At 37.3% G+C, this 25634-nt stretch overlaps 3 protein-coding genes and 1 long non-coding RNA gene across 4 annotated transcripts; 2 read left to right on the top strand and 2 right to left on the bottom strand.

Annotated features, from left to right (window-relative positions):
• On the top strand, positions 1–20818 carry LOC147484522 (ferredoxin-dependent glutamate synthase, chloroplastic-like). Its single transcript, XM_086576862.1, has 33 exons — positions 1–428; positions 2454–2766; positions 3545–3987; positions 4079–4210; positions 4492–4590; positions 4774–4844; positions 5331–5427; positions 7155–7247; positions 7454–7599; positions 9564–9723; positions 11228–11338; positions 11461–11676; positions 11933–12090; positions 12281–12410; positions 12582–12640; positions 12714–12819; positions 13203–13299; positions 13492–13607; positions 13725–13922; positions 14038–14148; positions 14671–14910; positions 15089–15187; positions 16399–16494; positions 16595–16792; positions 16873–16947; positions 17126–17254; positions 17460–17558; positions 18538–18680; positions 18784–18877; positions 18967–19205; positions 19291–19369; positions 19922–20005; positions 20107–20818. The coding sequence occupies exons 1-33, from the start codon at positions 177–179 to the stop codon at positions 20266–20268; spliced, it is 4845 nt and encodes a 1614-aa protein (XP_086432988.1). The 5' UTR covers positions 1–176; the 3' UTR covers positions 20269–20818.
• Positions 20819–21758: 940 nt separating this feature from the next.
• LOC147484521 (uncharacterized) lies at positions 21759–22991 on the top strand. The gene is made up of 2 exons (XM_086576903.1): positions 21759–22159; positions 22242–22991. Exons 1-2 carry the CDS (start codon positions 22001–22003, stop codon positions 22989–22991), a joined length of 909 nt encoding a protein of 302 aa, XP_086433029.1. The 5' UTR covers positions 21759–22000.
• A 137-nt stretch (positions 22992–23128) lies between these two features.
• Positions 23129–23583, bottom strand: LOC147484520 (uncharacterized). Its single transcript, XR_015204264.1, has 2 exons — positions 23549–23583; positions 23129–23467 (listed from the first exon to the last, which is right to left on the bottom strand). It is a non-coding gene; the product is annotated as an uncharacterized LOC147484520 (long non-coding RNA).
• Positions 23584–24318: 735 nt separating this feature from the next.
• On the bottom strand, positions 24319–25538 carry LOC147484519 (uncharacterized). Its single transcript, XM_086579761.1, has 3 exons — positions 25151–25538; positions 24542–25039; positions 24319–24384 (listed from the first exon to the last, which is right to left on the bottom strand). Exons 1-3 carry the CDS (start codon positions 25439–25441, stop codon positions 24319–24321), a joined length of 855 nt encoding a protein of 284 aa, XP_086435887.1. The 5' UTR covers positions 25442–25538.
• Positions 25539–25634: the final 96 nt, after the last annotated feature.

The raw sequence follows: 25634 nt of genomic DNA, 5'->3' as shown, positions 1-25634 counted from the left end.
AAAAAAAAAAAAAAAAAAAATATTTCTAAAACCTCAAAACAAAAACAAGGTCCAACATCAGCTGAGAGCAAAGAAGTAGACGCGAGAGGAGAGGCGAGTGGTTAACATTTCCAAGCCTATCCTCATTTCTCTTCTTCTTCTTCTTCTTCTTCTTTCTTTATTCGATCAATAAGTCCATGGCGTTTCAATCACTGTTTATACCAACAACAACTACACCACAACTTCTTTACTCTAATAATAAGAATAAAGGAATTGTGTTTGGAGATTTTGTTGGGTTATCGAAGAAAACTAGAAGGAGAAAAATTGGTATTGGTAGTAATAGAGGGTCTTTAGTGAACAAGTGGTGTACAGTGAGAAGTGTTCTTCAGTTTGAAGGTAAAAACAATGGTTTGAATAAGAAGATTAAGAAGAAATCTGATGATTCTAAGGTACTTTTCTTATTACTTAATTCGTTTACTGTTGAATTGATTGTTTGGAAGTAAATATATGGTGTTGAATTCGATTAATGAGATATAATCTGTCATGTGTAAATGATTGAATTGAGTTGTTTATGTTAGTGGTACTTTGAATGTTATAAGGTTTTGAATTTGATTAATGAAGAAATGAGTAGAGTATGCTGGAATTTTATGTTAGGAAGCTTGAGAAAAGTGAATGTGCGACTCCTTTTGATGTATATGAATGTGGAATTAAATGTTTTATGAAATGAAAAGTGTATTAGCTTTGTGTTGCACTTATCAATGGAAGCAAGTTGAATGGTTTATACGTTTTATTGGCGATCGACTGAGTTCACGTTAGGATATCTCAAGAAAGGATCTAACGTGGGTTTTTGTTCTATGAAATCCATTCTTAGGATATGAATTGACATTTTATGTTCTGAGTTGGATGCCGAACACGATGTTGGGAGACATAAGGGAATGCTTAAAATTAAAGAAGCCAAGAGGGCAAATGTTGTTTGCAAGGACTGTAAAACATACTATCTTGGAGGCATTTATATTCATCTGGTAAGGCATAGGGACCCATTGACATTCGGTTCCTTACGGAGAGAAGGGAGACAATGGAGTATTTAGTTAGGCGATTTTTTTCAATGAAAATGGATGCTTAACCTTGTGTTATTGCATATTGTTGTCACCTAGATGATCAAGATGGATTAAGAAGAAAAAAAAAGAATCTTATGGTTATTTTTTATTTGAAAGCTTGTTTTGTCAAAGACTTACATTACAAAGCCCTTCGACGAATAAAAAGCAATTAAAAGGAACAAATGAGAAGACCACCCTAAGATTATAAATTTGCAAAAGATATACACTCATGTAAAATGAAATTCCAAGCTCGTTAGATCTATAATCCGATCTAAATGCAAGCTGACTAACAAGTAATACTTTTCACCTCAATCCCTTAATTGCTTGTATTTGATGATTTTGAATTACGAAAATTTCAAGAGTCCAAGGAAAAAATCATACGTTACATGATCTCAAAATCACAATATCATTGCTGTAGAGAAAGTTGAGGTTGATATGAATACTTAGTGTGTTTTTCAAACAATAGCACACACAGACACTCGCGATGCTATTTTGGAATGTTATTCTCCAGTAAATGAACCCCCCCCCCCCCTCAGCAATATTTTACCACAAGCTCAATGTACCATTAGGCTTGCTTAAATAAGATAACAGCTTAAGACATAAATTATAAGGTTAGATTCTGGACAAATAGTGAGTATCAAACACATTTTAATCTATTATAGAAAATAATATATACTAGAGGTCGATGTCAATTAAGGCTAGTATTATTTGGCTCAAAGCTATTACCTCAAGGGTGCAAGATCTCATTTGGCCTGCAATGCTTGTGTTGAACTTCCAGTTCATTGAAGTGCTGCCTATTACAAAAAAAAAAAAAAAACCTGAAAAAATTCCAAGTTTTAGGCACTTTTCAAGGACGCATCCATTAAGAGTGTGTATGGTTTCAAAAGTTCTACATTTCTTTTTCTCTGGGATGCCAATATTCTTTAAAATAGCCTTTAGTTACTTTCTTGCCACTGAATTTCGGAGGACTCTAAAAGATCATTGGTGAGGCATAGGTTTCATGCATAAATACCAATGGTAAGAAATTATGTGCCGTCAAGCAATACGTGGAGGAACTCCCAATATAGCAGTAAAAGCAAGACGTGTAGGCAGGTTGACTCATCAAGTTCCCATTGAAATAGGATCTACACAAGGAAAAGCATTCACCATTTGCTGTTTATTACACACGCTGCAGTATTTTATCTTTATGTTTATTAAGACTGAATTAACAATATTTTTTGCGATCTATGAGAACATTTTTGAAAAAAAAGAAAAGTAAAAGTAAAAGTTGAATTAATCGGTTCAAATATGCCTATAGCCTTTTCAAATCTTTGGTGTTGGGTTTGGTTTGTCTCTTTCTATTTTTATTTGTTGTTCTGATGATGATAGTGTTATCAGGTTGCGAACTTAGAGGACATTATAGCAGAAAGAGGAGCATGTGGAGTTGGATTCATTGCAAATTTGGATAACAAAGCCACACATGAGATTGTTAAAGATTCCCTTACTGCACTTGGCTGCATGGAGCATCGTGGAGGTTGTGGAGCAGATAATGATTCTGGTGATGGTTCTGGACTGATGACGTTGATTCCATGGGATCTTTTTAACAACTGGGCCAATAAACAAGGACTTGCTTCTTTAGACAAGTCGCACACAGGCGTGGGAATGGTTTTTCTTCCCAAAGATGATGATTCCATGAAACAAGCGAAGAGAGGTTGCTAAAGAAGTATCTGAACATTTCATTGTTTCAGTTTCTTACATTTGGTCACAATTAAATCATTACACAAGTGGTGTTTATGCATGCTAATCAAATAAATTTCTAATGCTCTTAAGTCTTAACAATAATTGGTAAAAAAAACGTTGATTGTTGGAATACATGTTGCTAGTCTTTGCAATAAGTTCATGAGCTCCAGAGATATCAACTTTGAGTTTATTTTCTTTCTTCTTTGCTATATAAGATCATCAAGAGTCTGTGCCCATCTCGTCATCAGATTTAATATCTATCCTGAGCTGTATTTGTTGCAAGACTTGACGCAACCGTTGCTGTGGTTTATATGAAATTGTATTGTAGGCTTATGTTGATATTGCAGCTTTTTCAATTGAGCTTACAGAGACTATATAGGAATTAAAAATATTTAGTTACTTGAAGTGGATGCAATCTCGAGACTTGATAGACCTCACTCAAGTTACTTCTCCCATCTCCCAGCTCCCAGCTCCCAGCTCTCAACTCTCTGGTGCTCTATCTTCTTTCTAAATTGTCTACCATATCAAATGCTGAATCATTCAGTTTTTGTTACCTTATAGAGCTCTTCTAATTTTATAGATGTAGTAATTTTTATGTGCTGTCAAAGATTGAAGCACTAACCTGTCACCCTAAATAGTTTATTGGCTGTGTGCAAATCTTCTTACCAAGCCTTTGTCGACAGTTATTAGTTTTCTGTTATCTTTCAACATGGATGCTAAGACTTGCTATTTCTTTTTTACTTTTCCAGTTATCATAGACATTTTTAAACAAGAAGGTCTTGAGGTTCTTGGATGGAGGCCTGTTCCTGTAAATGCATCTATAGTTGGTTACTTTGCAAAAGAAACCATGCCCAACATACAACAAGTGTTTGTTAAAGTTCTGAAAGAAGAGGGCGTTGGTGATATTGAGAGAGAATTGTATATATGTCGAAAGTTGATTGAAAAAGCAGCGAAATCTGAAATGTGGGGTGACGAGCTTTATTTCTGTTCGCTATCCAATCAAACAATAGTTTACAAGGGTATGCTTCGCTCAGAAGCTCTTGGGCAATTTTATTCTGACCTCCAGAGTGATCTATACAAATCGTCTTTCGCCATCTATCATCGAAGATATAGCACAAATACTAGCCCAAGGTGGCCTCTTGCACAACCAATGAGGTTCCTTGGTCATAATGGAGAGATCAATACAATACAGGTTTAATCTTCCTCTTTTGTCATTGACTGACACTCTTTTGCTGCTGGATTTATTTGTATGGATTCATTACAATGCAAGTCTCTGTTTGTAGGGGAACTTGAACTGGATGCAATCTCGAGAGACCTCACTCAAGTCTCCTGTTTGGCATGGTCGTGAAAATGAAATTCGCCCTTACGGAAATCCAAGGGCTTCAGATTCGGCAAACCTCGACAGTGCGGCTGAAGTATGGAAGTTTATTATGTTACTATAAGTTGCTTTCAAATTTTTAAAAATCACTATCCTTAGTTGGTACCATTTCATTTAAACTGAGCATTGAAATTCCTGCCCTCTTGAAACTATTTTAATTGAACAGAGGAAATTAGGTACTTGTCTAAGCTGTCTTGATATCTATGTATATTTTCATAAAACTATCAAGTTGGAATACTTGTTCACTATTTATTAAGGTTTTTCATTGCCTATTCTGTGCTAAAATAGTCATCCTTTTATTTTATTTGATCTTATCAGCTGTTAATAAGAAGTGGTCGTAATCCTGAGGCAGCACTAATGATTCTTGTCCCAGAGGCATACAAAAATCATCCAACTTTAATGATAAAATACCCTGAGGTAATTTTGTTTATTTATTATTCTTTTGTTTCATCATTATCAGTATATTTGATGAAAGTTTTGCTTAGAACTTTTGTCAACAATTTTGAGGTTTTGTTTTTTTATCACTCAAGGCTAGCATCTTAAAGTGAATTTTACCTTTTTAATGATGTTGATAGCAATTGTCGCAATATTTCCCTCTAGGTAGTTGATTTTTACGACTACTACAAGGGTCAAATGGAGGCTTGGGATGGACCTGCATTGCTTTTATTCAGGTAACACAGTGAAGGGAACATTTATCATCTCAAGAACCAGGTCTCTTTTATGATGGATGCCTAAATTGTTCTTGGACTATGCATTAGGAACTAAATTGGGAGAAGAAGCTATGCATATGACTTGCAACATCCCCTTAGGAACGCTGTTCTTCTTCTGTAGATTTTGTATTATCGATTAAACAAAAAATGGAAGTCTGTTGTTCTTTAATAAAGGAAAAATCTTTTTGACATTTGACTTATATTTATTTTGTTCTGATATTTAAGCTTTGTAACATTCTCACATTTCAAGTAAATAATTTGTGAGTAGAAACATCTAAAATTTATAGCACCAGAAATTTATTGATTTTTATTTATCACATACTTTCTTTGAAATCAATTCTCATTATCGTGGACCTTGTATGACATGAATATGAACCTCTCTCGATTTCACCATATATATATATATGTATATTTTTTCTCTTGGAACTTACTTTTTATTGATTTTAGTGATGGCAAAACAGTGGGTGCCTGTCTTGATCGAAACGGCCTTCGTCCTGCTCGGTATTGGCGAACAGTGGATAATGTTGTCTATGTCGCATCTGAGGTTATGTTTTTTCTTCCTTCCCCTCACTTGATGTTGCGTGCTTTTAATTTGTACTATATGAACAACATTCTAACACTCCATCTGGAAAATTGCTATTTGTTTCTGATTGATAATCAAATGGATATATGTTATACAATAAGAAGATGTACAAACTGGGATTCCTTGTGTCCATCAGTTGGGTGGTTCGGGAGTTTGGGTAGTTCCTAAGTCGGTGCAGGAGCTTTTGGTTTCCTGGATTCAGAGAGTTCATTATTCTGAGAGGAGCAACTTCTAGAGCATCATACACCCTTTGCCATCAAGTGAGGCCTCTGGCGGTCAGGAGACCCTATATGTAAGGAGATAATTACTTCAATCAAAGGACTGGTAATCCTTTGGTTGAAGATTTGGGACGAGATGAGAAGCACGTCGTTTGGTTGCTTTGTGTTCTAATGGGACGCTTTGATGCACTAGCGAAGAAACTTCACTGGGAGTATACTGTTTCAGTTATTTTGCGTTTCTTGAAATTGGAGTAATGATATCTAGTATCTACCTTTATTGGTAAAAAAAAGAAAAAGAATAAGAAAATGTAGGAACTGTTGAAGCACATCCATAAAAGGGGGAGTAAAATGACCAGATATTCATTTTATAGAATTCAATTCATAGATGTCCAGTAGTTAGGTGTGAATATATTGAGATTCCCAATTAAGAAAGGAATCCTAATCGTGTCAAGATGCTATAATAAAGATTAGAAAAATCCACCAGAAAACGAACACTGAATATAAATATTTAAATGGGGAAAGCCTGAAGTTGGAACAGAAAGAATGGAGTCACGCCAAGATCTATGCTCGATGGCAAAATCAAAGCATAAATGCAATAGCATCTTTTGCCCCTTTTTCCTCCTAGTAAAGTTTCTCCCAAACCTTGGTGGTATGATCCATAATGTTTGTGTTGAGAAATGTTTAGTCCCACATGAGATGTGTTAAGCCTTGCATTGAAATATATAAGTTCCTGGGCCTCTCCACTTGTCACCAATTGGTTTTAAGTTGGATGCCCATCTTCTTCATGGTATCAGAGCGGGCTATTGTTGTTGGCCCAAAGGGCCTGTTTCCTCTCCACGTTACCTGATTTGTTGGTCCACGTGTTAGGCTCAAGTAATGCCACACGTGAGGGGGCATGTTGAGAGATGGTTAGTCCCACATGAGATATGTTAAGCCTTGCATTGAAATATATAAGTCCTTGGGCCTGGGCCTCTCCACTTGTCACCAATTGGTTTTAAGTTGGATGCTCATCTTCTTCAGCTTGTAATTAAGGCTTGGTGTCTTCTTTATGCGGTCGGTGTCATTGTTCATTCTCCTATGCATATGCATCGTGAGTTAGTCTGCAGTCTACATTTCTTTTAATCTTGGTTTCATGAGTTTAAGTACCATATTGAGGTCAGTTTCATGTTTTTGACATGGTGATGAGCAAGCACATTATTTACCCCCTACATCAAGTTTAAGAAGTAACTGGACCACATGCTCACCATAACATTACTTGGGAGTTCTTTTTATTTTGGTTATTTTCAAATTGTCTTACATTTCTTTTTTTAGAGTGCTTGGGAATGTCTCCCACATATAAGTAGAACTTGGAAACTAGATACTTTGTTCGTATTTGATGTGTGTGTAAGTAGAGTTCATTTGTGGTGCCATATTTCACTGATTATTAAATACAGTGTATGATATATAATTCTTTCCCATCTTACTATATAGGTTGGTGTCTTACCGATGGATGAATCGAAAGTCACAATGAAGGGTCGTCTAGGTCCAGGAATGATGATTACTGTTGATCTTCAGGATGGCCAGGTTAGTAGATAACATATATCATGTTAGAAGTTTGCTTATTGTCCTAATATTTTAGTACTTTTGGTGAAAGTATATATGTTAACCAATGGACAATACAAGTAGAAAGCCTACTTGCTATTCAGTGGTGTATAGACATTTTTCTCATGCAAAATGCTACAGTGTAATATTATTAGATGTTTTATCTCAATCCGAAATGTCTTTTTCAGGTTTATGAGAATACTGAAGTTAAAAAGCGAGTTGCCCTGTCACATCCTTATGGCAAATGGTTGAATGAAAATATGCATACTCTGAAGCCTGTCAACTTTCTCTCAGAAACAACTATGGACAACGATGCAATATTGAGACACCAACAGTAAGAAAAAACTATTATTGTTCACTTCAATCATTAAGGTTGAATTTCTCCACTTCGATTGTTTGTTTTGTACTTTTGTTTAGTTTGGGAAAAATTGAATTTCTGGGCATCCAATTTTTTTCTATAACAATTTGGGCATCGTGATTTCTGATTTTACAATGTGGGGATTCCATCTCACTTCTATCGAAATTAGGTAATGGAGTGATTGTTATTTTTATTGTTATTATTATCAGTATTATTATTAATATTACTATTAATAATATTGTTTTTGTATATATAATATAGTATTACATTTCCAAAATGCCATTATGTTGTGGTCCATTACATTTAATATTAAAAATTGACACATGCCTTCATTTTTCATCTTGATCGTCCAAATAGAGAAAATCAACGATTCTCACATATCTTGTTCCACCATTCCTAACCACCACCATGAATCTTATTATCCCAAAATAAAAAATTTCACTCCAATTGAAGAGGGAAACATGATGGGTTTACAATTAATGTGAGGGGTATGAAGAAAACTTAGAGAACGAAGATAAAATTTTGTAGGTTAATATCATTAGGGTCTGATTTTGTGGGGTGGCTTTTTCATTTTGTGGTTTTAATGTCAATTGATGGTGGAGAATGGCTAGGAAGATAGATATAGATGGAATGAAAAAGATGAACAAGAATGAATGGGGTTAGGGACGGTGGAGGTGGTGGTGGTTGATGGTTAGGAAGAAGATGAAGAAACGTTTAGTTTTTGCTTATGCAAAATCACTACCATTAGATTATGATCAATTGAGCCACAAGATTACGACACATGTAACTTAATGTAAATGGGGTTTGACAATGAATGGAATTTTTATTTTTATTTTTAAAATTAACAAATGTAATTATCTTTAAAAAATTGCTTCTGTTAGCTATTTTGGGGGAATCCCCACATTGTGAAAATCAGAAGCCATTGTGCCCAAATTATACTAGTATATAACAAACTTGTCAACTTAAATTGTGCTACACCGTACATTGGTGCCAGCATCATTAATAATTTTTTTTCATTCAACTCAAGCTATTATGGCACCCATGCTCTCTTGGGACCTCTAGTATTTGGTGTCGGTGCCTGCCCTTTGGGGGAGTTTAGTTAGATCGAGTAGCTCTTTGACCCTAGAACTTGTAATAGCTATATTATATTCTTAGGACCTCTAGTATTCAGTGTCGGTCTCCCCCCCCCCCCCCAATTACTCCATGTAAAAGCGGATTTTGGGTTGTACACTTCTTCCTTTGTGTTTTAGTGAAATATTTTATCCAGATTTCATCTGGAAATCTGGATTAGCTAATTGTAAGTGATCAATTAAACGAATCGAGTCTGAATGGTGCAGGAGTCAAAGCTGACATTGTGACATTAATGTCGAGTGAAGGTTGAGTCAGATGAATAGTTGAGTATATGGGTGCTCAGGGTAACCATTCTGAGTAGAAATGTGGTTCTTCATTGTAAAACTGAGTGGAAAAAAGAAGTGATTAAGCAGACTGCATTCAGTATAGGGTGAAGCTTAGTGATGCTATTGTGCGAATGTAAACGTTCTTGCACATCATGTAAATGTTCTCAACCATTCTGAGTAGAAACGTGGATCTTCACTGTAAAACTGAGTGGAAAAAAGAAGTGATTAAGCAGACTGCATTCAGTATAGGAAGAAGCTTAGTGATGGGCGGATGTAAACGTTCTTACACATCATATAATTTCACGGATTGAAGTTGATGAGCATTGTAAATGCTTATTCACTAATGTGAACCTCTTACCTTCATTTACCACCTTATTTTAGAAGTTTGCCATCCCAATAATTTAGCAGTAGATACTACTTCCCTTTTCCTTCTTCTGCTGTGATCTTCCTTTTTCTGGTAGTATAGATGTATTATCAGAAGAAAAAAAACAGTTTAATCGTCCTTTAAATGAGACTGATTTGGGTTATACATTGGTGGATCAGGGCATTTGGCTATTCCAGTGAGGATGTCCAAATGGTTATTGAAACTATGGCTGCTCAGGGGAAGGAGCCTACATTTTGCATGGGAGATGATATTCCATTGGCCGTACTGTCTCAGAAACCACATATTCTTTATGACTATTTCAAGCAACGGTTTGCACAGGTCTGCTAGCTTTTTCATTCTCTTTTGCTGAGGTCATAAAAATTTAGCGTTGCATAGTAAGCCTTTAAATCCGGTACAACACATGGTGTCTAGCTATGATTATCTCGCTTTTGATTTTTCTTTTCTTTTATAGTGTATTTTTCCTAATTTGTAGATGTTCGGTTGTTCCTTGTCTACGTATTTCAATTATCTTCGACCTAGTGCTCCTTGATTTTAACTGTTTTATATCCCTACAATATGGAGCATTGGTGTGGATCCCCATGCACCAGATGATCTAGCAATGTACATTCTTTCTCTGTTTCATCTCAAAACCCTCACCTTTAATCTGCCTAAACCTCAACTTACTTTGTGCGCTTGAGATTGTTTACCATGCAGTGGCACAGCTGTGAATGTATTGGTTTTGAAAGATAAAGAAATATTGAGAGAAAAGGTAATAGAACACGTGGTGAGGATTGAGTGATACACATGGTGGAGAGAGGATGTTGTGTAGATCTCCAAAATACAAAATTTCATAACTTTTGATTCACTATTAAGTTTTCGACAATATTTTTATATTTGAAACTTTCTCGGCGAGACATTTCCAACGAGGCAACACCAACATATATACAAAAAACCATGGTTTATACCACGCCCTTTCACAAGATGAGTTAAGAGCCAATTTTGTGGATATGATATACTAACCATGGAGAACTACTCCTAAAAAATTCAGCTCATTTGGAAACCTCTAACCTACTTAAAAATTGTTGAGAACTTTGAATTTCTTTTTTACGGCCTAGAAACTTCGATTTTGCAATCATCTTTGGGCATCGTAAAACACTATCAAATGAGCTGAAATTTTCTGAAGGCGATCTTCATGGTTTGTTGGACATATCCACACAAAACTAGGTTTTAGTTCATCTTGTAGGTGAAGTTGTGGGGTATGATATATCCACAAAAAACCATGGTATATATATATATATATATTTTGGGGGGAGGGGATTGTGTTCTTATGCTCAATAGGTGCGCCGAAGCATTGTCCCTAATGGATGTAAGGCATGGCTAAGTAATGAACGTTCTTTCATCTTCACGTATCATATACTGCTCATCAACTCCAATCTGTGAAATTACATGATGTCGTGAGAATGTTTGCATTAGTGTTGAATGGTATGGGTCACTACTTGTAAATAATATGAGGTATAGGTGCCAAGTAGTTTATTTGGTAAAGCTTATTGGAGTCTTGTTACCACAAAACGAGGTTCAGAACCCGCCAGCACCCTGATGAATATCCTGTGTTACATGGGCACTGTGATCTTAAGTTTAAAAAAGACGATGTAAATAAAAGAAATGCATGTCCTGGTAGCTCTATAACTACCCTCTAAACACTTAATCAATTTTGTGGAAGATGTTATAATACAATATTCTTTATATTCATGTCATCATTAGTATTTATGTTCCCTAGCATAGAAAGTTCTATTATATAGTATCTCACACATTCTCTTAATTGTGGCATCTGTATGTTGTTTAGGTTACGAACCCAGCAATTGACCCTCTTAGAGAAGGCTTGGTCATGTCCCTTGAAGTTAATATAGGAAAGCGTGGAAACATCTTGGAGGTTGGGCCTGAGAATGCTGCTCAGGTTTGTGCAATACTTGTAAATGATAAAGATAGCTTCATATGTTCTATGCAAATCTTATTTACTTCCCTTTTTATACCAAACTGAATTCTCCATATACTTATATCTGAATTTTACTAAATTAGGTAATCATGTCTGGTCCTGTGTTAAATGAAAGGGAACTCGAGTCTTTGATGAAGGACCCCCGTTTGAATCCTCAAATATTGCCGACATTTTTTGATATTCGGAAAGGGGTTGATGGTTCACTGGAAAGGGCTCTACAAAAACTATGTGAATTGGCTGATGATGCTGTACGAAATGGTTCACAACTCCTTATCCTCTCTGACCGCTCTGAGGAGCTGGTAAGCACCTTTATGTCTCTGTATCTTCGGATATTCCACAGTATGTAAATGTTATTTTTACAGTCAATGAAGTATGTCCGTACCCCTCCCAACCACAGAAACATTACTACTCATTTGACTATGAACCCTCATATAAAATGTGATTATTTTCTAAGCATCATTATGGATTCCTAAGTTATCTTTAGTAAATAGTAATTCCATGAGCATTTCATTGAGCTGGTGATATAGCAGTAACATTCTCCTTGTTTTGTTTCAGGAACCAACTCGACCTGCTATTCCAATACTGCTTGCTGTCGGTGCTGTTCACCAACATCTAATTCAAAACGGCTTGCGAATATCAGCTTCCATTGTAGCAGATACTGCTCAGTGCTTCAGCACCCATCAGTTTGCTTGCCTGATTGGATATGGTGCCAGGTCTTTCCTTCAATCTTTTAAAAGATGACCTAGTTTTAGTTTCTTCTAATATATCTCCATTCCACTTTATTCTCTAGATCTTTCAATTTCACTCACATATCAGCAGAAAGCATTATACTGGCACCGTATCAACTTCATGATCATTCTTAAAAAATATTTAATTAATTCATTTCTATGGTATTTTTTTCAGTGCTGTATGCCCACACTTGGCACTTGAAACATGCCGGCAGTGGCGATTAAGCAACAAAACTGTGAATCTAATGCGGAATGGAAAAATGCCTACGGTCACAATTGAACAAGCACAAAGGAACTTTTCTAAGGTCAGAATGGCTGCTGTGTAAGATTAGATGTATATGTTATTATTGATACTCTACTTCGAACAGCCATTTGAGGTTTTCAGCAGAAATTCTTGCAAGATTAACTTCTACTATCCAATATAAGTTTCATGAAGATTGCTCTCTTTAAAGTCTTACGATTTGATACAATTTCAGGCGGTAAAATCTGGTCTTCTTAAAATACTTTCAAAAATGGGCATCTCATTACTTTCCAGGTTTGTCTTATGTGCCATTGCAGCTATTTTGGCACCCTTCGATGTTCTTCTCTGACAAATTTGTTTTTATTAGTTATTGTGGAGCACAAATATTTGAGATTTATGGTCTAGGAAGTGACATTGTTGATCTTGCATTCTGTGGAAGTGTATCCAAGATTGGTGGGCTAAGTCTTGATGAGGTACAAAACACAGGAAAGCTGCTCCTTTCCATATCTTATTTCGTGGCATTGTTTTTGTTTTTGGTCTTTACAAAACAATGAGCTGCTTATTATCAATAGTTCTGTTGGCTTTCTTTCGCATGAGATTAGTCTTTTATCATACTAGATGAATTGTTTGTTGAAATTATAAATGTAAACATGAGAAAAAGTTATTACAACCGTTATGTGAAAAGGTTTGGACAAAAGAAAATTTCCAAAAGAAAGCTGTTATTGACGAGTAATGCCATATAATTGGTCTTACATTATTTGTAACTATTTACTCAACCATTTAACAGATGACCTACTGTAGCTTTACCCTTGACTTCTCAATACTATAACTGATCAGAACCCTATCTTTCTTGCAGTTGGCAAGGGAAACCATGTCTTTTTGGGTGAAAGCTTTCTCAGAGGACACAGCAAAAAGACTGGAAAACTTTGGGTTCATCCAATTCAGACCTGGAGGTAGCATTTCAAGTTGTTAAGCGTGTTTAGACTTTGGATTTTCTATTGCCATCACACTTAAATCAGCATTCCCTAGAGTTTATGATGCATAGTTTTCCCCAATTGAAAATTTCTTGGCGACTTTACTAACTTTATTACATCCATTTTATGTGGAGTATCTCTGTGACTAATGATTCTTCTTATTTTCCATAGGTGAATACCATGGAAATAATCCCGAAATGTCAAAACTGCTCCATAAAGCAGTTCGCCAAAAGAATGAAAGTGCATTCACAGTTTATCAGCAGCACTTGGCTAACCGACCTGTGAATGTGAGTTATCAAAGCTTCTTGTTTGACTGGCACATCATAGTATTGAGCTTGTTAAAATTCTCCTAAACTTAATTAAGGAATCTTGATAGATATATATATTATCCGTTTTCTATATAGGTTCTTCGAGACCTACTTGAGTTCAAAAGTGACCGGCCTTCAATTCCAGTAGGGAAGGTTGAATCTGCAGCTTCCATTGTTCAACGCTTCTGCACTGGTGGAATGTCACTTGGAGCAATTTCAAGAGAAACTCATGAAGCAATTGCTATTGCAATGAATAGACTATGTGGAAAATCTAACTCTGGAGAAGGTGGTGAGGTGTGTTATTCGTTGCCAGAGATGAATGTATATTATGGCCAATTCTTAACTGCACTTCCTGCAGAATAGTGGTTAGCATAAATGTTATATCAAAATCTGAACTTCTTAAATCCAGGATCCAATTCGTTGGAGCCCACTTACAGACGTTGTTGACGGATACTCTTCAACACTTCCACATCTTAAGGGCCTTCAGAATGGGGATACCGCGACAAGCGCAATCAAACAGGTGATGTCACCGAAAGCTGTCTAATGCATCTTCTAGTTCACATGACTGTTTGTCCCTTCTACATGGATGTTTGTTTCAAATATAGTATTTTGCTTTATTTCTGTCAATCGCAACACATTTGAAGCATCTTATGTTTTTCATTTTTTGTATCAATTCATTGTCTGACCAAAACTTGAGGCATAGTTGTATCATTCAAATGTTAGGTGCCTTCCCTGTGATAAGTTAGTTTGTTTTTTGTTTTTGGATTGGTACATATAGATATGTATTATATATATAAACAGAGGTTATAGAGCAGTAGGATGAGATATCCTAACCTAAAAATACAACAACAAAAACAGAGAAAACAGAAACTCACTAATCATAGCTTAACAAGGATTCCCATCTGAACACAAATTCACCATAAGGAGTGTCACACCCTTTGATAACGTTTTTGGGTAACTCTTTTGAGTTTGACAAAACACAAACAATTTCATAAGTACCAACTCTTCTTAAGCCCAGTTATCAAATATATTGTTTTCTCAGGTTGCTTCAGGACGTTTTGGTGTTACCCCAACATTCTTGGTAAATGCTGATCAGTTAGAAATCAAAATCGCTCAAGGTGCAAAGCCTGGGGAAGGCGGCCAGCTTCCTGGGAAAAAAGTCAGTGCATATATTGCAAGACTTAGAAATTCCAAACCTGGAGTTCCACTTATATCGCCACCTCCCCACCATGATATTTATTCAATTGAAGATCTTGCTCAATTAATTTATGATCTTCATCAGGTGAGAATTACTTATTCATCTATTTCTTTGTTTTCTTCTGTGTGATTTTTGTTCCTTTTCTTTTGTTCATCTCCTTATTACATTATTTCCCGTCAGGGAGTTGTTCAGTTATCATTTCTTTGATGTTCTTTGTATTCTTTTACATGCTAGCTCAAATATATTATTAACTTGTTAACAGGTCAACCCTAGGGCGAAGGTATCTGTTAAGCTTGTAGCAGAAGCTGGAATAGGTACTGTTGCTTCTGGTGTTGCAAAGGGCAACGCGGATATAATACAGGTATTACACGTTGACAATTGTTGATTGGTTATGAGTAACTTTGTGAGTTCTTGCAACCTACTATTTAAGGGAATAATTTAGTCATATTTATGACTTGTGAGGCCTAGTTACCGCCCTAGGTGTTGTCAAGCATGTGCATGAACATCTGAGATTCTTTTTTCAATCGCTGATCCCTTTAATATACATAATCACATATTTATGAGTCTCTAGTAACTCTGGATTTTGCACACATTGTTTGTTAGCGTCTTGTTGTTGGTCAGTGACGGACTTTATTGATCAATTGAGAAAGATCTCAAGGAGAAATTTTCTTTTGATTGTTCTATAATGTTTTAAACCATTTAGTTATATGTGTGGGTGGGGGCAGGGTAGATATAACACCTATTTTCTTTTCCTTTATTTTTTTAGAAAAAAAAAAAAGATTAGAAGAATAGAGGGTGGGTAGGGTAGCTCAAACAATTATATCGTTATTCTTTTCCTAATTCCCACAACACTTGGTGTCAAATTGCCAATTTCTACATAAGCTCAAACTTGTGGAGAGGGCAAATTCTATGAATATGAGAGGAAGCTCGAGGATTGAACCTATGTGGGACACATCTAGAATGGGGTGGAATAATCTCAACACTCCCCCTCAGCGGGACTTTTTTTTATTTTTTGTGTGCCGAACCAGAGCCCTCTCACAACTTGAGCTCTTATGCCATGTTAAAATGCCAATTTCTCAATGAGCTCGAAAAAAAGTTTTTTGTGTTGCGTTGCCATTGTCTCTCGTTCCCATTTGAAGGGTAAAATTGAAATTTAAAAAGGCAAAAGGAAGTAAAAGTTGGTAAGTATAATAAGAAAAAAGGAAAGTGGGAGATCTCTTTACATGAAATTAAGGACCAGGTCAACACAGTCCAAATTATGAATGATTTATCAAACTATATTGTGATGCTTCCTATGATCTCCTGCACGCTCTTCCTCAAATTTCTTTTAAATGGGTTCACATTATTCTCGTGGAGCTGTCTTCCGCATGAGCTACCAGAGTTAGAATGTTTGACTTACCAGATTTCCCAAGGATTCAACAGTCTTTGAGGACATCTCAGGCTCTCAGCTAATCCATAATTCTTGACGAATAGGACCAACCCTTACGAGATATTTCACAAGAAACGAACTGATGGTCAACATCTCTTCCTTAACATATGTGGGCTTAGACGTACTTATACTTTGTTTTGCAGATATCAGGTCATGATGGTGGAACTGGAGCAAGCCCCATAAGTTCCATTAAGCATGCAGGTGGTCCCTGGGAACTTGGACTTACAGAAACACACCAGGTTTAACTGGAATTCCTTGTCTACCAAGTGTTAAAGTTAATGTTGAGATTTTCACTTAAAGCGATCTTTGTGTTGTTTAAGTAATGGAAAACATGTGCAGACACTCATTGAAAATGGACTTAGGGAAAGGGTTACTATCAGAGTTGATGGTGGCTTCAAAAGCGGTGTTGATGTCCTAATGGCTGCAGCAATGGGTGCTGATGAGTATGGATTCGGCTCAGTGGCAATGATTGCTACTGGATGTGTGATGGCACGCATTTGTCACACAAATAACTGTCCAGTTGGTGTTGCTAGCCAGGTGCTTGAAAATTGCTTTTCTTATTATGTGTTCATGTATTATTTTATTCTTCCTAATATGTGTTCCCTTATTTTCTGCAGAGGGAAGAACTACGTGCCCGTTTCCCTGGGGTGCCTGGTGATCTTGTGAATTTCTTTTTGTACGTTGCTGAGGAGGTGACCATATGCCTTCTATCTTTATTATGTATAACAATTGCTTTGATATTTAGGGCCAAGTATTCAACTACTATTTTTCTGCCTGCCAAATGAGACCACCAATTTGAAGTCTTACAGTCTTTGTTACCAAGCATTCTTTTGCGCTCTCTGAATTTATGACATGTTGAATTGTGGTCAGGTAAGAGGCATATTGGCACAGCTGGGATATGATAAGTTGGATGACATAATCGGACGTACAGAGTTGTTAAGACCGAGAAGTATATCAATAGTGAAGACCCAACAGCTTGATTTGAGTTATATCATCTCTGTATGTATTGGGACTCTCATATGGTTGTTCATGTGCACACCAATGTCCATGTATTTTTGTTATTCCCCTTTTTTTTCTTCATACTGTGCGTGTGCGTCTGTGGAGTGTGTGTGGGTGTGGTGGGGGAAGCTTATTTGCATATATCATCGTATCCTGTAATACCTTACATAAATTCTCATGGAATATTGCTTCTGATTGCTTTCAGAGTGTGGGGTTACCAAAGTGGAGCAGCACTACTATTAGAACTCAGGATGTTCATTCCAATGGTGCTGTTCTAGATGACATTCTTCTTTCAGACCCGGAGGTAACTTTTTTTAGTTGACGAGGCCACATTTATTTTTGTTATTGTTGGTATAATGAACAAGAATTTATGTGGTATGTTGAAGGAGAAATAAACGAAGATGGGGCCAAAGGATTCATATTGTTGTTTGCCCCATTAAAGTTCTCCTGTGTTTGCATGGTGTTCTTTTAATGGGGCAAAGAATGTATGTTGAAAATTTTGCCTTCGTCACAAAATGATGAATGCATGGAAATGTCAACACTTAATGCTATCAGAAAAAGGGTTAACTAGTTACACCCCCCACTAGATGAGCCAATTAGGATTTCCCCCTTACTAGATGAGGAAATTAGGGTCTCCCCCCTAAGTATTCACACAAAAAAAGTCAACTTGGGTTGACCGTGTTTTTTTTTTGTGTATTTTGGGGTAATATTCGTTAACCCTCAGAAAAATACAGGGAGACATGTTTGGCTTGTGGTAATGGAGACCCAGTCATGATTCACATGAGCTCAGTGCCTAATAACTGTGTAGTAATGTTACCATTCTTTGTTACAAGACTTTAGACCATATATATTTTCAAGTTAATAGAACTTGTATATCTCCACCGGTATGTCACTCTAGGGGAATGCATAGCCTAGACACTGATAGAATCAGTACTCATGGAAATGCTGGTTGAATTGAGATCCCAGTGTGAGTTTCCAAAACGTCATGATTTGCCCTAGTTGATTTCCTTTTTGTGATTGGCATCCATTGAACTATGAAATAGTTTCAGTGCTAGCACACAGTTTAGAGATCCATACAAGCTTTGTGAAGAATTTAGACCTTTTGGTCGTGCTACATCAGTGCCATCAGCTTGCACAAGCTACGGTGATTACAATCAGATGGTCAGTTTGTTTAAATGTGGCGTCTGCACTACTAAATATGCCAAACAAGGGTTAAGAAGACTAGGGATTCCTTAAATGACATCTTCAATTGATATTCCATTACCCCCTCCCCCTTCCCACAGATCTCTGAGGCAATTGAGCATGAAAAAGTCGTTTGTAAAACCATGAAGATTTACAACATTGATCGTGCTGTTTGTGGACGCATAGCAGGTGTTGTCGCCAAAAAATATGGGGACACTGGCTTTGCTGGACAACTGAATATAACGTAAGTGTGCACTTGTGTGAAAATTATAACTCCTTTAGATTTCGCTCAAAGTTGCAAGCTGATGTGCAAAGAATAAATACTAAATATCCTGTGCAAGCTCCAGGTTTACAGGAAGTGCTGGGCAATCTTTTGCGTGTTTTTTGACTCCTGGAATGAGCATTCGACTAGTTGGAGAGGCTAACGACTACGTAGGAAAGGTATGTAATAGTAGCTGTTCTATTTCTATGCAACTTAATGCTGCACTAACACCATCAACAACTCTTTCATGGAAACTTTGTTTTGCAAGGGTATGGCTGGAGGTGAGTTGGTTGTGACCCCGGTAGAAACTACTGGGTTTGTTCCGGAAGAGGCAACTATAGTAGGGAACACATGCTTATATGGCGCAACTGGTGGTCAAATTTTCATTAGAGGGAAGGCTGGGGAACGGTTTGCAGTGCGAAACTCTCTTGCTCAAGCAGTGGTTGAAGGGACTGGAGACCATTGTTGCGAGTACATGACTGGTGGCTGTGTTGTCATACTTGGGAAGTAAGGATGTATTTTATGATGCTATTTTCATTGTGTTTATCAAGCAAATGACTTGAGTTTAACGCCTCTTTTGGTTTTCTTTCAGAGTTGGCAGAAATGTAGCTGCTGGAATGACTGGTGGTTTGGCATACATTCTTGATGAGGATGACACACTCATCCCCAAGGTTATCCATATGAAGTTACTTGAAAAACATTTATGAGTTTATTACTCATGGCAGGAACCAACTAGTGTTCATGCATCATTTAGTACTGCATGAAAATGTTAGAAAAGATGACATACCATGGAACAAAGAGCGTATTTGGTCCCTCGTTACTCTCTTGGTCTTACATCAGTGTCCACTTTTATTGTTTTGATAGTTAGAAGTTAGACCTTTATTCCCTTACCCTTGAATTCCCTTTTATTCCTGTGAAGGTGGAAACTGAACCCAAGACTTTGGCCCCAACATCCCAAGGCTTGACCAGTAGGCCATTAGAAGTTATTCCGTTGAAGGTGGAAATTGAACCCAAGACTTTGGGGCTTTGGGCCCAACATCCCAAGGCTTGACCAGTAGGCCATTAGTATCCCACTGTTGTTTGATAAAGGAAATATGGTACTTAGGGAGGGTTTCTGATGCAGCTAATGTGTTGTGGCACCATTGGTTGATTGTCATCTAGTCATGCTTAGTCTTCAGCTTTCTTTGCATTTAGTGGGGCCCTGATATTATAACATGGTGCAGGTAAACAAGGAGATTGTAAAGATTCAACGAGTGAATGCACCTGCTGGACAAGTACAGCTAAAGAGCATCATAGAATCCCATGTTGTAAGGACCTCTGTATTAAACTGCTTAGATTCATAATCGAAATCATTTGCATTTATTATATCTAGGAATATCTGAGAACAATATCATTTTAACATTTGAAGGAGAAAACGGGTAGCAACAAAGGCTCTGCTATATTGGATGAATGGGAAAAATACTTGCCCCTCTTTTGGCAATTGGTGCCACCAAGTGAGGAAGACACACCCGAGGCATGTCTAGATTTTGAAAGAGTTACAGCTGCCCAGGTGTCCTTGCAGTCTGTATAAAGATCCACTACAAACTATTTGCAAGAGAATACAATGCAAACATATTGCTACGCTGCTGAGAAACTGTCTTCAGTGCACAAAAACTGGTAAATCCTGCTGGCATGACATCTGAGTTTCTGGACACTGTTACAGCCATGGTTTTACTCATCTATTAAGAGATATTATATGGCTGGTAGTCCATATAATTCTTGTTTTGCTGATAGTCCTTGTTGCAGAAGGGTAAAAGATCCTGATTCGTAATTGTAGAGCGATGCTGCCATGGTCCCAATGTAAATTAGGAAAGTGAAAAGTTTATTCAATTTGTACGGCCTACGGTGTATGGGCATGACAATAATACGATGGTAATACACCATGCCAATTGCCACTGCTTGTGTATTCAGTTATATTAAATCCCTAGTGATCTTTAGCATTTTACTTAATTTCTATAGTGGGGTAAGTAAAGTGCTAAAGATCACTAATTTCAGGTTTTGTAAGTTCAATAATCATAATTAAGGCATAATCTATATTTAATTATTTAATCGATTTAATGATAGTTATTAGTTTATCTGTATATTTTTGGCTTTTTGAAATTTATATTATGTACTTTTTTAAAAAATATATATTTTTGATAAATTATGTAGTCATGGTGTTAAGGAAATGATTCTTTTTAATATAATTCTCTTTCTACATTTCAATGTCAACGGTGGATATTACGCAATGATTCACACTCTGCCACAAAACTGTTTGAAGCTCTTTTCAATTGAAGTTTGAACACTTTAACAGCAACAACAGTTTCATATTGGTTGAGCATTTTTTTATACACACTTCCAAAACCACCTGAACCAACAAAATTAGTTGGAGAAAATCTACCAGTCACTTGAAAACGATCTCCATAAAATATGGAGATCCTCCTGCAATCAGTATGCAATCAGTAGCGGATCAACATTATTCCCAGGATAAATTTATGTTACCACTTCAAATAGTAATGGATTTTGGGTTGAGCGAGCATTCTGAAACTTGACTGTAGCAAATTGTGTTTTCTGTCTAGAGATTTTAGTGGTTATAAATGGTGATTCTACATTTGCTGACTTGCATTACCTACAGATTCTAAGAACAACATTTGATGTTTCGGTCTTAAAAGCATATGGTGAGCATCAACACTGCCCAGTGCCAAAAGCTGTTACTTACATAAGTTAAGAGCATCTCTAGGTGGATGTATCCGTGGTCGCATTCTTTAAATTTGAAGAAATGCGTCGGAATTTCCCGGAATTTCAACTCTAGGTGGTCGCATTCGTGGTCGCATCACCTACTTGTTCGCATTCTTGTTCGCAAATTTGGCAATTTGGATGATGGGATCTGCGGAGCGACAATAATAATAATGTCGTACTAATGTCGCCCTTTTTGACTTTGACCACAACCAAGGCGCCATTATTACCTTTGTCGTAGCCACTACTCTTCGGCGCTACGCCACTCTAATGTCGCGTGCTCCAACGGGCAAAAAACGGCCGGATTTCTACCTCCTATATCTACACTCATCTCCTTCTTCATTTTCACACACAACACTCTCAACCATTTCACACACAACACTCTCAACCTTTCACACATAACACTCTCAATGTCACAACCAAAACAAGGAAGGGGTCCAAGTTGGACAAATGAAGAAAATATTGCTCTTACTAGAGCATGAATTGAGATTGGAGAAGATCCTATAATAGGGAATGATCAATCGGGTCAAGTTTATTGGGAACGAATTATGGCTAGAATGAATCAAATTCAAGGTTTTGACCGCAACCGTAAGTGGAAGGGAGTCTCACAACGTTGGGCGATTATTTTACCGTTCTTCAACAAATATCATGCTATACTAAGAAAGCTTGAAGAACAACCTCCAAGCGGGTGGGGACGTGAAGACATTGTAAGATTCGTTTATACTTCGTTTAATTTATACTTCATTTTATATACTACTTGATATTGATTTTTTTTTTTAATAAACGTAGCTTTCAGACGCAGCAACAACTTATGCGGCTACTATTGGAAAACCATGGATATGGCAAGATTGTTATAATTTAGTCAAAAATACGCCAAAGTGGCAAAGAACTCAGTTACACAACGAAACGCTTGCTCCAAGACCAAAGAAGAAAGCAAGATCCGGAGATGTTGAAGGTTTCGATTCTTCACCCTCAACCCCAACCCCTTCAACGCCTTACTCTACCCCTTCACCTTCACTGTATTCGGAGTACGATCCTAGCACTACCGAAGGTTTTTTGGAGAGGTCAGTCGGTAGGAAGCAGAGCAAAGAAATTGAGAAGAACAAGAAAGTTGCTTCTACTATTGAGGGTAATGTTGCATCCACTGCTAAAAATATGGATGATTTTCTTGAAGCTTTTAAAGAAAGTCGAAGAAATAAAGAAGAGATTCAAAATGAGCAATTTCAAAGTATGATGAAATTGAAGCAAGAGAAGACACAAAAAAAGTTATTTTTGAAGCAAGAAAAACTCCGTGTTAGAGAGGAGGAAAATGAGACTAGGTTGTTGGCAATGTCACTCGACAATGTCAATCCTCGATTGCGAAGGGTTTTAGAGCTAAAACAAGATGCAATTGTAGCTAAATATGAAAAAAAAAAAAAAAGGCTGGAGCAAGTAGTACAAATGAAGCTTCCAACAACGAAGAAGCCAATGATGAAGAAAATGATGACTGGCTTGATAATTAGAGTAACTCTAATAGTATGTAATAAGGGTGATATGTAATAGTTATCTTTTATTTATTTATTTTTATTTTATGTTTTTGCAATCATGTATTAGTTGTCGTTCTATTAATAAAAATTGTAATTCATTTGCTAAATCAAAGGAAGTAAATTCTAAATCACACAACATAATAATAATCACACAACATATCAAAATGATCAAATGAACAATTCTAAATCACACAACATAATAATAATCGTCATACAACAACCTCCTAGACTATCCTACATACGCCTCCTCTGCCGTGAACTCCTCCTCGACTGTCCTTGTGCTGAACTCTCCGTCTGTCCATGCTGTGATGAACTCACCCTTGTGCGATCAATCTGAGCCTGTAACTCATCAATCTGGCGTTGCAAATCGTCATAATCCACATGAGCCTGGGAAAGAAGTCTCTCTCTCTCAACACTGTAGGCGAATACCGAGGAGCGCAAGCCATCATTTACACGAATGCTTGTCTCATATCTCATGCGTAGGTCATCCTGAAATAATTATTCATTAATAATTTATGACATTTTCATAATAAACCAAAATAATAAAACAAAACCAATAAAAATAATTACCAGAGATAGATGTCCAAGGTCAGGCTCTAACTATATTTGACGCGAGTGGGCATCAATAGAAGAAATGGGTTGGTAAATCATCCGCCACTTTCGGGATCGCTCAAACCGAAAACCCAAGGCCACTCGACCGAGGGGATCTCGTCTTTGGAACAAATGTGTGCACAAGTCCAGTGAAACGTCGGGCTATGACGACGGCCGGCCAATCTGAATTCACGTCGACACCCAAATTGCTAACCGATGAATGTTGCTGTCGACCTACATATACCGGAGCAAATGACCAATAGACACCCTAAACCAATAATGGTAGTAATCGCTCATAAGTCCGCAATGTAACTAGGTCGAAGCACAGAGCCAAGTCCAATGCACGCTACTCTCGATGACTTGCTCTAAGGTCATGTCCTTAGCCTCGATACATGGGTAGCGGATCGGGGGGGATACCAAAGTATGGTGTGAGTCATGCGTAACATCTATCCCCTAAATACCACTCCATATCACTCCCACAAGTGAATACCATCCTCCTATGAGAAATGAACAATGCATATCTCCATACCATTCGCTACCGATGTGCACAGATGTCCTCCAAGGCCTCCAAACAATAGAAGCCTGTGTGCTAAGCTCGATCTGGGTTCGGACAGAAGTTATGTTATGACTGATCTCACTGGTCAGACGAGCTCGACAAGGTCCGTGCCAAGCCTTGAGCCTAGGCCTCTCATCGGTATACTCTGTGAGGATAGGATTTGCAGCACGGAAATACTCATAAAATCATACCTCTAAGAGAATGACAAACCCTCCCATCTGGGGACTATTGACAACACCAGTCTGTCGAGAAGCCCTATCTAAACAACGCAACAAATGACAATATATGGCTCCACCAAAATCAATACCGCCCAACTCATGCAAGTGCTCAAAGTTAGCTAGAAATCCCAAGTTAATCGTGGAATGGCCAGAAGGAAAAAAGAAGACAACCATCAAATACATACAGAAAGCTCTTACATACTCATCAACATGTGTTTGACCATCATCGGAATCAAGTGACAAATAATCTATCAAAAACTGCAATCCTGAATCAATAGTCAACGGTGTAATGTATGCAGCCTTGATACTAGAAATCCTAACACCAAAGATCATATATGACTCCTCGACGATTAAGGGAAGAAAATCATCATTTGGGCACAACTCGAATTGATTGCTACATCTCAACGGATTACCTAATCCTATACTCAAACCAGATATCATGCAAAAATCTAATGGAGTGAAGCCCAACTCTCCCTGAGGGAAGTGAAAAGTATGTGTACTATCCCACCATCTCTCAACTAAACCATTAATAACTCCCTGAATGTCAGTCTTATTGTAAGGGATGTCAACTAGATGAGCAAAGGGAGTCGCTAAAATTGCATCTCTAACATGGTCAAGTGCACCGACTTTCTTAATATCATCCCACCACGTCCTAAGCGCACGTGGAGTGCACCGAACCCGATACATAACACATCTCTGATGTACGCAAAATGAAACTAAAATTAAAAAAATAAAAATAAAAATATATGTATTGAACTACTAAAATTAACTACTACTACTACTAATTTATGAAATTAAAATACATACCTGTTGTTCAAAAACAACTCTTGAGACGTGCCTATCATGAAACCTCTTAGACACCGGCCTAAGATAGCTGAAATCAATAGCATCCGCAGAAAATTCAAAATCGACTTGCTGATATTGAAGCAGCAATGGATCGTCAGCCTCAGCTCCTTGATTTACAGCTCCAGAAGTGGTTGGTTCATCATCTAGATCACCACTGAGATTATTCCAAACGTATGCACTGTTTTCTTCTTCCTCACCGCCACCACTCCATCGTGTTTGGTTATTATAGACGGATTCGTTGTCGGAACTCATTTTTTTCCTACTAACTAGAGTGACTTAGTTGGAAAAATTTTTGTAAAATGACAAAAGTCCGACTGTCGCGCGACATTAAATAAAACATAGCATGTGACATTAGATCTTGGCGGCCACAAGCCATTCACCGTCATCAGCAGGTGGGTCCCCAATGAATTTTGCGACCGCGAATTTGCGACCACCTAGAGTTGGT

Source organism: Coptis chinensis, chromosome 8 (genome assembly GCF_015680905.1).
Source record: "Coptis chinensis isolate HL-2020 chromosome 8, ASM1568090v1, whole genome shotgun sequence".
Lineage (NCBI taxonomy): Eukaryota > Viridiplantae > Streptophyta > Magnoliopsida > Ranunculales > Ranunculaceae > Coptis > Coptis chinensis.
Note: the sequence above shows the minus strand (reverse complement) of the source record. Positions and strands in the feature narration are given on the sequence as shown.

Excerpts from the sequence above, each read along its gene's own strand:
- LOC147484522 (XM_086576862.1), top strand. The coding sequence starts at position 177 with ATGGCGTTTCAATCACTGTTTATACCAACAACAACTACACCACAACTT. Across the intron at positions 9,724-11,227 it reads TCAAGCAACGGTTTGCACAG|GTTACGAACCCAGCAATTGA; the intron begins GTCTGCTAGCTT and ends TATGTTGTTTAG. Across the intron at positions 18,681-18,783 it reads GCTGGACAACTGAATATAAC|GTTTACAGGAAGTGCTGGGC; the intron begins GTAAGTGTGCAC and ends TGCAAGCTCCAG.
- LOC147484521 (XM_086576903.1), top strand. The coding sequence starts at position 22,001 with ATGGCTAGAATGAATCAAATTCAAGGTTTTGACCGCAACCGTAAGTGG. Across the intron at positions 22,160-22,241 it reads GGTGGGGACGTGAAGACATT|CTTTCAGACGCAGCAACAAC; the intron begins GTAAGATTCGTT and ends TAATAAACGTAG.
- LOC147484519 (XM_086579761.1), bottom strand. The coding sequence starts at position 25,441 with ATGAGTTCCGACAACGAATCCGTCTATAATAACCAAACACGATGGAGT. Across the intron at positions 25,040-25,150 it reads GAGTTGTTTTTGAACAACAG|AGATGTGTTATGTATCGGGT; the intron begins GTATGTATTTTA and ends TGCGTACATCAG. Across the intron at positions 24,385-24,541 it reads AAACACATGTTGATGAGTAT|ATAGGGCTTCTCGACAGACT; the intron begins GTAAGAGCTTTC and ends TGCGTTGTTTAG.